The sequence below is a fragment of the Corvus cornix genome, chromosome 3 (genome assembly GCF_000738735.6).
Source record: "Corvus cornix cornix isolate S_Up_H32 chromosome 3, ASM73873v5, whole genome shotgun sequence".
Lineage (NCBI taxonomy): Eukaryota > Metazoa > Chordata > Aves > Passeriformes > Corvidae > Corvus > Corvus cornix.
Window position 1 is genome coordinate 15,217,947 of NC_047056.1, and position 14,084 is coordinate 15,232,030.

At 38.8% G+C, this 14,084-nt stretch overlaps 1 protein-coding gene across 2 annotated transcripts in view; it reads right to left on the reverse strand.

The window, feature by feature from the left end:
- Window positions 1-14,084, reverse strand: part of FBXO11 (F-box protein 11) — a 68,684-nt gene that overhangs the window by 15,246 nt on the left and 39,354 nt on the right. The window contains exons 4-9 of one of the 2 annotated variants that reach the window (XM_039568006.1): window positions 12,574-12,718; window positions 11,166-11,295; window positions 10,075-10,158; window positions 9,854-9,986; window positions 4,730-4,836; window positions 4,526-4,637 (exon numbers count right to left, since the gene is read on the reverse strand). In XM_039568006.1, the coding sequence (XP_039423940.1) occupies window positions 4,526-4,637; window positions 4,730-4,836; window positions 9,854-9,986; window positions 10,075-10,158; window positions 11,166-11,295; window positions 12,574-12,718 (711 nt within the window). The remainder of the gene's footprint in view (window positions 1-4,525; window positions 4,638-4,729; window positions 4,837-9,853; window positions 9,987-10,074; window positions 10,159-11,165; window positions 11,296-12,573; window positions 12,719-14,084) is intronic. The other variant, XM_010393525.4, reaches the window with a different exon arrangement.

The following is a 14,084-nucleotide window of genomic DNA, read 5'->3' on the forward strand; positions in this document are numbered from 1 at the left end:
AGGACACAAATGCACAATCTCAGGTACAGAACTAAACATCAGAAACCAACAGGTCTCTTCCCAGCTGAATTACAAAGCCCCTTGAATGATCAGCTACCATACCATAACCCAGAAAACACATATTTTCCAGGTAACTAGGACTCAAACTGCTCAGGATTTCAGCAGATCAGCTCAATTCCCTGAACTCCAGGAAGTTATGACAACATGAAATTCCACAGCCGCTAAAATCAACAGTGATTTCTGAAAGGTAAGAGCTCATCTCAGGGAACCTGGCCTACATAACACACATTCCCCACAATTAAACATCACTAAATAAGCAAGCCAGTACCTGCTCTGTTAGTCAGTTTTCATGTATCTTTCTAGCAAAGTTCCACAAAGACTATGCTTAAATAATTCACAGACTCATTTACAGAGAGCTTATTTTTTTTTAATTCCTAAAGAAATTATTTTGATTGTCTAGTCTGGCCTCATGAATAATACAGGCTATACTAATTCCCTGAATTAAGTCCTGCTTCAGTTCTAGTAGCAGGAACTTCAGCACATATCTCATAGAAACATATTTAATTTTGATAACTTGATGATTTCCAGCAACTGAGAAACCAGTATAAAGCTTGTTAGCTGGCTAGAGAGCTGCTGCCCTTTTAATTTACACTTTAATTGCTCATCTGAATTTCTCCAGCTTTGGCATCCAGTTACCCGTTCTCTTTACACCGGTGTATGCCATACCCAACGCACGCATGTGTTCAGTGCAAGCAATTTGCTCCTTCAGCTTTCTCCCTGATAAAGTAACAAATTGCAGTCACTGTGCTTTTCACTACAACTGAATTTTTCTGCTTTACCTTATATGACTTTTCATTGAACAGTTTCTAAATTTTCCAGCATGTTGCTATGGTCACCAGAAAGGAGCACTTCATTCTGAAGCAGGACTAAGCAGAGGCGTTAACACAGTCTCTCTACTTCTACTCAGTATTCCCACAGGTGTAACTAAGGATCACATCAGTTCTTTTGGCCACTCGACTACATGAGGGCTCATATTTAGCAGTTTATCCACGGTGACTCTTCAAGCTTTTCCCAGCTTTCCAGGAGAGAGGTCTATCACTCAGAAATAGGAACAAAAGCAAGTTGTGTGTATAACTCTGCACTTGGTCAGACTAATGTGAGTGGTGCTTGACAGTCCACCTATCAGGAAGGTCACAGCAACCCATCTCCTGCTTATTTATACAACTGTAGTTATATTACATTCATATTGTATCTAAAATACTCTATAATAAAGTCCTCATTGTCTACAGGACTCATCAATATGGATCTTTTTTCCTTTCTGCAAGTCAAGAAGTCATCTTTGAAACAGCCACAATAAAAAAAAAATTCCATTAGTTACCCTGAAAATTATTTTTCATCTATATGGTGTGTGCTCTGGTCATTCTGTAGAACTTTAATATTTTAAGGCACTATGTGTTGAAGTCAAACATTTTTCAAGGATCTGTGTAATTATACTGGGACTGCTGCCTTCTTTTAGTCAAAGAAAGTAATCAAAAATGCCAACAGTGTAATGCAACCATTATTAACTTTCTGTAAATACACACTAATTCGATTCATCATAAATTTTAAATTCTTGATGGACCAAACCCCTGCATTTATACCTTATCATTCTACCCAGGATCAATAGGCAGTACTCCTGCCATACTTCATCCTGTGTAGTCTCCTCCCTGCCACCTCCCCCAGGGACAAAGACCATCTCATCGAGGTTTCAAGTTACCATTGATACACAATAAGGAAGCCAGAGAATTTTTTGGCCAGTTCTTTTTAAACTCCTGCATGATTTTAGAATGTCTATTTTTACAGCTGTTTAACCTCATCCAGAGTTACTGTCAAGAGTGGAACATGTTTCATTACCCCTCTAGGGGATGAGGGCATTTATCATTCCTGCCTATTCTCATTAAATATGGAACAAAAATTACACAACACTTTGCCATTCAATTTTTTCCATTCTATGATGGATCAGCATCACTGCTAAAACTCCCTTTGTTCCCCAAATTAAGACACAAGCACTGTCGCTTCTAGACAGATGTTGCATCTTGTCTTGTTTATCAAGTTCTTTGTGGCAGTAAAGTGGTATTTTGATGGTGTGTTTTTATTTTGGAGGGAGATCCCCAGTTTCCTTCAATTCCTAATTTCCTATTTATATTAACTGTTAACAACATCTTGTTTCTTGTATTTTATAACTGCTTTCACTCCTCTCCTTCTGTCTTCTTTTTGTGAGACTGAGGAGCTATGGATTTTTGGAACCCAGTGTGATGTTCTAAAAGCATACCTCTATCACATTTTGCTAATTTAAATGAAAGCAATCTTTATTGTGACTCACTTCACTGGACTTGAGTATTGATTGTATGAAATTGGTCCTTTTGGAATACAAACCACATGTTGTATTGGTTTTAAGCTTTGCTTGGTTTACTCAGAATATAATGACTGCACACACTTTAACAATATTAAAATTTAAAAAAAAAGGAACATTGCCATCCACTACTACTTTTATCCGTCAAGGTGAGGACCAACACAGATTTCTTCCACAATGGATGCAACAGAACCTCTAGACTCAGGATCTTGCCATTTAAACTTTATTTGAAAATATTTCTAAAGATGCTTTGGACTGGCAGAAGGAACCTCCAACTTTAATTCACTTGCACTTACACAGCTCCCATCTTTACATATGACAAACATTAAGAACTTTACACATGACATAATGTAGAAATATGCTTTAATGCAATTAGGACATCTACAGAAAGGGTATCAAGCATGTGCTAGGAAAGAGGTTTTGAATGCCTATGGATCAATACTTCAGAGACGTCAATTATCTGGAAACAGTAAATGCCTTTTCTGGCAGACTGCCATTCTTTCTCCCTTTTTACACAAACTTAGTACTTCCTGAGTAGGCTACAGTACGGCTTGGTAGGATTAAAAAGCCAATAAAACTTAATAATCAGTAAGTGATGATAGTGTAGCCTACACACAGCCTCCAAAATTGACTAGAAATTTTAATTTTGGAGAAGAGAATCAACAATTCAGTAGAGTAAATATTCAGAAATCCAGAGTCTTGGAGGGAGTAAAACTTCAAAATTCTCAGAAATGGGAAGTGATCATGAAAAAAATTACTCAAAACTTAATTTTAATAAACAACTTTCACAGAAGGTAGCCTATCTATAAGCATGTTTGAATATGAAGTCATGCAGCTCTTCAAATTACTTTAATAATCTAGCTGAATGTGGTCTTATCTAATTCCTCTCACTGGTTTTCAGGGTCCCCAATATTGTTTCATGGCAAGTTCCAGAACACCTTTTCTTCGTATACTCCAATTTCCCAGTATTAGCATTAACACTGGGATACTGGGACACTGGAAGCAGCTCGCTGTCTTTTGCTCCTCTTTTCTCATTTTAACACTTCCAAGTATTTGGTGATGTGTCTCCAATAAAAGAGATGGTGATGCAAAACACAGAGCTGCAAAGCATAGAACTGCCTTGACCAAGTGCAGTGCTTTATCACCCAAAACCTCCAAGAAAGCGCACCTTCCTCTAGAAGGCACAGACCAGGAATCCGTCCACCATGCTCATCATGGTTCCCTGCAGTATTCTTCACAGGCAGTACCAGAAAAGTGTAGTTTTTATATCTAGCTGGAAGAACTCTTTTCTTTTTCCTTGCCTCTATGTTGAGCTGAGTAATCTCCATGCACAGTCTGCTGCACAGATCCATTCCCTCTCCCTAGCTGACCTGGGCAATGGGAAGTTCATATGGCCACTTCCATGTGAAGACTCACTATCTTAATTCTCCTGAACCTCTTCTTTCTGACACTCCAACTCCACTCCACCTGGCTGTGTTCAAAGATGTTAAACTTGCCATGTCTTGTGTCTAGTGATTGCAAACTGTCATGTCTTCCTGCCAGTGACTTTAACTGCAATCCAGCTCCTCATTTCCAGACTCTGACCCATTCTTTCCTGAGTCTACATTACTGATCTTTCCCAAATCGGGCACTATCAATTCCTCATTGTCTCTGATGGTGAAATGAGTCTTTCAACACTTCTGCCTGTAGAGCTGCTACTCATCCTCTGAGTATGTCAAATCATTCCACTTGGAAGTGAGCCGAGCTTAGCAGTTACATCTCGTGACTGTTTAATGACATTGATCCCAATACTGAATTATCACAACAAACCTAATGAACAAGTCCCATGTGTAACCTTTTCAAATGCCCCATCCTGCCAGCTACAACTATACACCAAACCCAGGTATGTTTATTGAACTGTCCCTTCTCAGTTTCAAACCAACTGGCCGAAGAGTCCAAACAGATTCTAACAGAAGACCAACTACACATTATCACAGAGGCTTTGGACACAAAGAAGTCACTCTAATAGTGATGGTCCAAGGCAATTAAGGCTTGCAGACCTGTATTGAATACCTGCATCAAAAAATAAAAATATGCCAATAGTAATCATACTCAATTTGTTGTGTTCCTTCAAACACTAAAAAGCCCACTAACCTGTACAAGTACTTCGAATAATACAGTGATCTATAATTGGACTGCAGTTCACGGTAATCTCTAAGCAGTGGTGTGCATTGTGGTGCTGAGCAGATTTGTCATCAGGGTTGAACTGAAAAACGAAGGAAACAAAAGTGTTGTATTTAACTGCTCAGGCATTAAAATAAACTTTTTAAAAGATGTGCTTAAGGTTGAGATTCTTACCCTGATTGTCATATATCCAACATAGGCATCTTCAGAACCCTCCATAAAAACGAAGGTGGAATCTCTAGTGTTTTCTATTATAACTTTATCTGCTACTTTTCCAGGTGCTGCAAAGGGAACAATTAGTAAGTCTTAGTTTATGCTGCTGAAAAAAACCAAAAATCCTCAAAATACTTACAGAATTCTGTTCAAAGCAACAAAGGAAAATTAACACTATTATTGGCACATAGTATTCCTGTCAAAACAATCTTAAAGAAGGAAGTTTCAAAGACAACGAAGAAACTAGTCTTTAACTAAGATAATCTAGCACCAATTTAGTAATATCTAGTACCGTGAGAATAGCCTTCTCTTTTGCAGAGCTAGTTTGGACTACTACTTACAATGAACAGCTTAAACGTGGATACTAGGCTAGAGGCAGTTTAACTCTGTTCCAAGCACAATTTCTTTTGGTATTCTAAACCCTTCTATTAATGCTAAAAACATACATTTCATCACTGAGATGAACCACTATCTGCTAATCTGCCCATGACCTACAAGTGACCTCCCCACACTTCTCAAATGTAGGATTCAGAGTTTTGAACTGATATCCTCATTATTCGTCAGGAAAAAAAGGAATTAGATTGAACTATACCACTGGCTGTATGTACAGAAGATTGTAAAGTGGTTCACTTGCAAAATGCCATAATGTGCCATTTGATTTCCTGTGCTATCAGCGAGGCTCTGGTCGATTCTTTACCCTTAATCCAAAGGCAGGTGACGTTTACGTTGGGATGGCATGAGCCAGCAGAGGGAGCACGAGTTAACAACAGCCACCCCCTGGAATAAATTCAATGACGCTCATTCACAAGCAGGATCGTTTGTCTGATTCAAACCTGCACATTAAACATGCAAGCCAGAAGCAGCCTTCCCTCAATACACCAAATACAAAGGTGGAAGTTCCATGTACTATAGCAGGTAACTTATCAGATAGCATTTTAAACTGTTTCCAACCCAACACAAACATGAGCAGGCATTTGCCCTAAATTCTGTATTTTAATTGAAAAGCCTACGCACAGGATTCCTCATGGGCAGATCCTTTTCTGTTGTCTGTTGACATTAGTAGAGACAAGTGGTATGTCCTGTTCTTTGTCACTCTGGCAGAAAGATGTCAGTCAGAATGAAGCAACATTTACAGTATTATCCAGCTTGTTCTCACTATCTAAAAGCCCAGTCTCCGCTTCCATTACTGCAGAACTGCAAATATTTTAAGGTAGTCTGGCTCTCCTCTACACCACTGTTCACTTAATACTAGATAACAACTTGAAGAGGCTTTGATGAGGAGTTGTGTCACCATGCAAAACATATTTCTGTGGTTTGGTAACATTTCTATATATTCACCATGGTGCAAACGCAGCGGCATAAACAAATCCATGTATTTCAGCACATGAAAAGGAACAGCACCACAGTACTGCAGGTGAACCAAACCCAGGAAATAAACAGAGCTCCTAGGAGGATATGAAAGCCATAAATCAGTATCAGAATTGTGTTCCCTCTCAGGGTGCCACAGAAAAACTGCACTTCACACTGGATGCTCTGAAACACTATTAAACAGACATTTGTGGAATTGTTTGCAAAGCACTTGGATCATGTTCTCTACAGACACCTTCCTCTCAGCCCACAGGTTCCTAAGCAAGTAGTAACTTCCGAGTTGGCAAGGTCCCAGAATGCGCATCATGGAACATGCCAGTCAGTAAGATCACTGCACTTAGATCTCCCCAGGAAAATACGGAAGACTTCCTTAAACACTAGTTTCATTCTAAATGCACCAAGGAAATTCTCTGCAATGCTCTACTTAATCTTCACAAAATCATCCTTCAGAGAAGTATCTCTATTTCAGCTTTTGGCTCAGTCCACTTTAGAAAAAAGAAACCAGTATAAGAATCGGAAATGGAAGAAAAGGGCCACTAATTTTGTAATCAAGCAAAACACAGCTCCCAAGTAGTCAATTTGCTGAAACCTAAGGGAGTCATGTTCCCCAGGATCAGAATTCATGCTCAGCCTAAGGACCATGTATAGACTGTATAGAAATAATGGAACAGAAAGCCTACCGTAAGGGATTGCCTAAAGAAATATAAATTAACTGGATGTTGCCTCAGAATTATTTAATTCCTCAAAAGGAATAAAACGATTTCACTTTTCACTGCATTAGAAGACAAAAAAATCACTACACATTCTACAGGAGCTGTGACTGTCACTGTACCAAGCAAAAACCATATACTCTTTTAGATCTTACAGTCTACAAGACCTACACCACAAATGGCTAAACCATTCCAAAATAAAGCTTTCATTTCAAAGATGCAGAATGGGTATTTGAAGAAGAGCTCAGGCATGTGAAAGTACTCTTGCACTCTAAAGTAAAAAAATAATCCAATTATGATAGTTTCCTTACCATTTCAGATTCTTCCACCCTTACAATAACAAAAATTTTTACTGGTTTTACTAATTTTTTTCCCTTGACTGAAGAATCTGTTGATAATCCCTTTTCACTTACTTGCACATTATTTAAGTCAAGTGGAAAATAAAGGGAAAAAATGAAAGCTGTAGCTCTGAAAAATACACATTCAGTGAAGATTCTCAGATCAGGACACGTCTGTACAACTGCTGAAACTCAGCCAGTTGGGAGATTTTGTGTCTTGAGTGAGATGAGCACTCCATGGAAGGCTCCTATTCCTGCAGCAAACACACCCCCCTTTCCAACCCTGGAAAACATAATTCTTTTAAGAAATTCAAAGGTATTTCTGTCTGCCGAACCAGATACAACCATTTCCTTACAGAACCTCTCCTCTTGCTTCTTTCTTGTCAATTCAGATATGCCACAAATACTTCCAAAGCCTTCCTTCTGAACCAACTGAACCTTCACACATATTTAAGAGAAGAAATAACCCCAAAATTAAACAGAACAACAAACTCAGAATACCAGGCATTATTCTGTAAGCACATTTTGCTTACGTGAAAGCAGAAGCTTCTTGCAAAGCTCAAGGTATGTTAAGCTGCCTTTCAAATAACGCTGTGCTTCTTCTGAAGCCAGAAGAAGAAACTATTAAAGCAATTTGAGTAGAAATGCAGAGAGATTTGGTGCTGCCTTAATCCTACCATTCTGAAAAGCATGCCAGACTGAGCAGAGAAGAGGTAGTTCTCCAAGGCTTAGCGGTTCACTTTAATTTGTTTTCTTTTCCAGTCAAATGAAAATTGACTCTCTCTACAATGTCACTCACCATTCAGTGGAGAAAGTCTGAGGAAGTGAAATCAGCAGTGCCAAAAACTGAAATATAAATACATCTAGCATTTCTGGATTCCTCTTGGAGGTTTTGTTCCCCAAGACAGCTATTCAGTTACAAAAATACACAATGAAGATCCCTGGCTTTTAAAGGACTGTACTTAAGATGACTGTTTTTCTGAATAACTTAGGTTAATTCCAGAGGAAGGGAAAGCAGATGGCTTTTCAAAACTTAAAAGGAGACAGAGAACATGCAGAAGTTTACCCAGCTATCAAAGATATCATTTCAAGTGTCATGAAGCGATTGAGAAATTTTATATCTTAGGACAGTGCAGTTAATACACTGCACTGTAAAATAAACAGTAAAATACAGTTTCTCTGTATTTGAAGCACTTCATGAATATGACTCTTCATCCTCTCTGTGAAACAGAGGCCAGGGGTTATTTGTCTGTGGCCACATCTCCATTAGCAAGCACTGCAGCCTAACACAGGAGTGGTACCACAGAGGGAAACAGTGCTGAGGATGAGCCATTCCCAGCACACACTGCAGGACAGCAAGGGGAGAAGAGACTGACTTAGGACTAGTCCTCAGCAGGTCCCTCTGACTGAACACACACTGGCTACTGAAGGGCAGTAAGAGTATTCCAGGAATATGTCTCTTAAATTAGTCTCATCCAAAAGGAATCCAGTTTGTGCTCCAAAAGCTCTCCACAACACAAACCAAAGCACTGTAAGTGGGCATGTTCAGAATGTTAGCTCCAGAAACGTAGTCACAAACTGACAAACTCACATACTAACACAGCCACATCTTGCAGATCTGTGGGGACAAGTTTTGAGAGTAACACTGGAACAATCTGACTGCATTGCTCAAAACCATTCTCCCTGCCAAGGCTGCAAAACCCAGGCAAGAAGTGCCAGAACAGCCTCACTCAAGAACAAAACAGTTGGTATGGAGAACAGATAAATACCCAAAAAGAGGGACTCTGCAAAACAAAGAAAATACACATACAAAACACACCCACCAAAACAAACAAAAAACCCCAAACCCACCACTCTCAATAAAACCTACAACCCAGTAAACCCATCCAACCCAGAGAGATAGCTTCTCAGAAAACACAAACAGCAGGTAATTCACTTCTGGGTCACCACAGGAACAAGAGGTCTGAGATCCCTTAACCAAAATCTCTACCAGACAGTAATGCAGCCTGAATTCCCACCAGTTATCATGCTACCGGGAATTAGCATGCTCCTAACTAATGACAGGAAAAGCAAGGAGCTTCACAAGTTCCACTGTTTGTAGCCTGGTATATTATATTAACTTCCTAAACCCTTCCTATTCTCCAAGTCTTATTTCCTTCTCTATAAAGGTTTCTGTTCAGAGGAACAGTTGGCAGAGAATAGAGAAAGAAGCTCCAGTCTCAGAATCTTTCTGCTGGATGCTCTCATTTCCTTCCTCAAGATGGAATTATGATGCTGAAGAAAATGGGACAGATACTAATTTGGGCTTGTTCCCACTGCTGGTTTCTTCTCTGGAGATGGGTTTTATATATATATATTTTATATATATATAAATGTAAAAACTTCAACTGCAGTCCTGTAACTGAGTAAGCTTTCTAACAAATTCCATTTTTTTTCTCCTCATGAAATAAAAAGTAAGTTATTCTGAGAACTAGCAAGCAGACAACGGTACTTAACTCTGAAGCATGAGCTACTTTTGAGTTAGTGACACTTGTACAAGAAACACTTACTTGCTAGGCAGATGAAGAAAGATGGGCATTTATACTGGATATTTAACACACCAGAGTATCATGGTAATTAAGGTGGTAATTAACACCAGCTTGAGACAGTGACGCTCCCAGTTTACATACCTGCACCAATCATGGTGATTGGAGATTCTATATATATCCATTCATCAGTATATATGCCAGAGTGAACAAAGATAAGTCCGTCAAAATGAGCTTCCTGAACTCCACCAAGAGCATCCTCAATGGTATCATAATACTAGAAGAAAAGGGACAAATTTAGAGTAATGTCCATTTCCATTTATATAGATATATAAACATTTTAAAGAACTGCTTTAGAAACATACCAACATATTTTCTCTTCCTTTGTATCTTGCAGGATTACTGTAGAAGTGTTCAGCAAAACCTGGCTTTACATGTGCTCCTTTGTACTGAAACAAGAAAAAGAGTTTGTGATAAGCTTGCAGACAGGTGGGCCTGAATGCACTGACAGGAGATCTACTAATTCCCTAATTAACAAGCAGTTTGCTGAAACAGTTCGTCCCAGAAGTAAGGATCATATACTGACCTCCCACTGTAGGCACACAATTTGAAATGACAACACCAAAAAATGTCTGAGCCTAAGGGAGTGATCAACTAAGCCAAGAGACCAACTACTTACACAGGCAGAAGCCTCAAAACTGACTGAAAAGCTTCATTTACCCGTCCTTACTTCCATCTCTTGGTTTTCCAGCAGCTTGCCACAAAAACTGTGTTTATATGGTGAGGAAAAGAGAATTCCACACCTTCACTTGTGATTGAATACTAAATAAAGAAGCCAATTCAAGCATTTGTCCTCAATGCACTTCAGAAATTCATTAACCACCAACACATGGCATTGTGTGATACACTCACCTCAATGTTTATTTCTCTTACTTATGTTTACCTAATATCATGCCTGGCTGTTCCTTCAATACCTTTGAAATTTTGGATTAGAGGTGCAATCACATTCCTTAAAGACGACTTGTTTACCTCCAGTCAGGCCAGCTGTAAATCACTGTTTAGCCCAAGTGATATTATCAGTATATGTTTGGTTCACCAGAGGAAGATGCACACAAATCTGATAACCAGCACACACTCTGGTTTAGTAAGATATGACAACAACATCTTTGAAGTTGTGAGTGTCAGACCATGACAGTCTCTTACACAAAATTTCTGTGATGCAAAACCCAACATAGAAGAGCTGGATACTCAAGGATTCCACTGTACCATGTGGTATCTCTCTAAAGTGTGCCTTAAAATGGGAAATAACTTCTGAATTCCCCCTACTGCATAACATCCACAAGGATCTTAAAGTCTAAACCCAAGATAATTACTATTGTCATCCACATTTCAGAAGTTGGTGTTTTTACTTTTATAAATACCTATAAATTTGAATATAAATGAATATAACTGTTACCAGCTGCTGGAAGCTTTCTTTCCAGGGATTTGGATGTTCATATTCTTCTGGATTAATCTGATAAAATTTACCAGGTTCAGGATGCATCATTGGACGAGTGTACTCAAATACTTCCATATACAATCTTTTCCTGAGCAGAAGACAAAATTAACGCGTTTCTGATTACGCTTCCATTTTAATATAAAACCAAAGGCTAAAACTTGGGGGTTTTCCTAACAAAATTTGCCAGTCAGTGACAGTGAATACAACCAAGATCAGTACCTACCACTTAAAACCAATTTTTATGTTGTACTGACTTTTGTGTTTTTCTGACAAAAATTTTTATGTTTTACAATCCAAGAGAAAAGGTTCTCAACATGCAATTTTTATGAAGAAACTTAAGGTACACTATTTGTGAATCAAACTGTGCATTAACTACAGCGTTGCTTTAACACTTACAAAAGCTAGTAGCACAAGTATAACAAAACTTAAGACCAAGTGTGCCACCACCTCTTCCTCACCTTGCCAAAAAAAGACTGAAAAATGCATTCACTGAGAACAAGTGATGCACTGTATTCCAAAAAAGAGTTCATCAGTGAACAAATTACAGTGGTTTAAAAAGAAGAAAACGGCACACAGCAGTTGGATTCTTTTCATTAGTGCCAGAATGCAAATAATTGCAGTGTCCGAGCCTGCTGATATTAAGCCCAGACTTACAGGACGCCACTGAATCACAGAGGCTGTGGTTCATCTGACAAGGTATCCACAAAGCTGTCTTTAGGACAGGAAAAAAGGGGTAGTTCTGTGATGTTATTTTATTATTTTTCTTTTAGTCTAAATTTTTACTTTTAAAACAAAACAGCTTAAGAAACATGCTGGGGGGTTTTTTTCCCCTTAGAAAAAAATTACAAATTTAGATCCCATTTATTCAAACTCTCAATAACCCAGGGTAGAGCAGATTCACATGGGGGAAAACAGCCCAAGTATCCAACTATTAAACAAAACAAAAAACTCAAACCAAACAAAAAAACCCATTTAAGTAACACTAGACAAAGCTTGCATCTAACATGAAGCTTGCATCTAACGTGAAGCTTGCATCTAACTTCTACTTCTGTGTGAAGTAACACAATCCCCATAGCAGCCTAGAAAAGGTTAAAGGGGGAAGAAGGAATGGCAACCAAAGGAACTGATTTATTTAAAACAGGCATTGTTTAACTAGTTATCTACACTACTAGAGAATCAAATTTTACTCCTTAATACATAGATATTCATAAGTAACAAATAAGGCTTAACTAAACCAGACATAATAAAACACAACTAGTTTTAGTTCAACTAATTGTAACCAACATTTCAATTTTTCTATTGTACTGGCATCTTGAGCAGCACATCTAGTATTTCTCAAGATAATGAGGAATAGCTTTTCACTTACCACAAAATTGGATCATTAGCCAGCTCACTGAAGCGTTTACACACACAAGCTGCTCTACAGAGATCCTGCTCCAGCAGGTAGGAAAAGATCTTTAGAACCACTTCATCTGGTAACTTCTCCTGAAGATATTGTTCTGCAGGTGCTGCTATTAAACAGTAATCAATACAAGGTTATTGACATATTTAGCAAGCTCAAATTCTGACTGAAAAAGACTACCAACTTGTCACTTGAAAGACTCCCCATTTAAAATGCCAATTATCTCAAGGCAGCCTTTTTTTAAAGCATGTTTCTTCTAAAACCAAAGGCAAAAAATCCAATAAAAGTTACAAACTTCAAGTCCTCTTTCCAAACTTCCTAGTTCACCTTTTCCATGGGAGGAACCATTCTGCCAACAAGTGCAGATGTTAAGCAGGCTACTGTGCATGTTCCAGATATGCTGGCTTCTCACTGCTATTAGCTTAATTGTGGTTCAATTAACCCACATTAACCATACAATAATAATAATGCAGTCCCAACGCCAAAATCTCTGCAAATGTTTTCAAACACAAAAGAATTTAATCAGAAATAGTCACTGTCTGGAAAAACTACTAGGAAGACTTCCTTGTTCTCCCACAATGAACACATTAGGGAAAGAGGACATCTGGGATGTAGGAAACCAATAGCCAGCAATCATTCCAAAGTCTCCTCCTTCCACTTACTCCCATTTATGTTCTTCCTTTTAAAATGAAAAATCTAAACCCAAAGAAGTGTTAGTTTTGCCAGATGTATTTCTTCAGAGAGGCTGGAGAAATTTGTATTCCCATGTCACTGTGTGGAGACAGGAGTGCACTTTGTTAAACCTGCTCTTGGGCACTTGGACACTCCACAAACAACAGCTCCTTTGGGAAAGCCCTGCCTGCAGTTTGTGTTCTCACCAGACCCTCCTGGGGCATGAATCCTCAAAGCAGGCAAGTTCTCCTTGCAAAGGTCACTTGCTTGGTTAATGCCTTCAGGATCCTATGATTCTAAAGACACAACCACACAAAGCAGCCTCCAAAGTTTAGAGGATTTGTATGTAAGGCATTCAAAGTTCCTGCCTGCTAAATTCACAGCACAGTTACATCCATGTAATGCCCCTCACATTATTTTTTCTTAGAACAGACGAGCCTAAGGAGCAATAGGATTGCCATTTTGGCCACTAAAAGAAGCCTACTAAAGTGACCTTAAGAGAGATGACCTACTAAATGTGAAGGAATAACATTCTGAAGAATATATCCATGTGAGACTTCACATATCAACAAACTAACAAACTGCCCCAGGATCTCCCTGGGCAAGGCAGCACAAAGCAATGTGCTATTTCCAGCTGTAAGAGGGAGAAGACAGGAACTGCAGGGACCAGAACCGTGGCTTTACAAAGATACTAAACTGGAGTCTGCAGACTACATCACCAGAACCTGCGTACTATGACAGAAGTGATTACAGCTGTTTTTCCAGGGTCATGCTTACATCTCTGATCAGACCAGGTAGCAGAA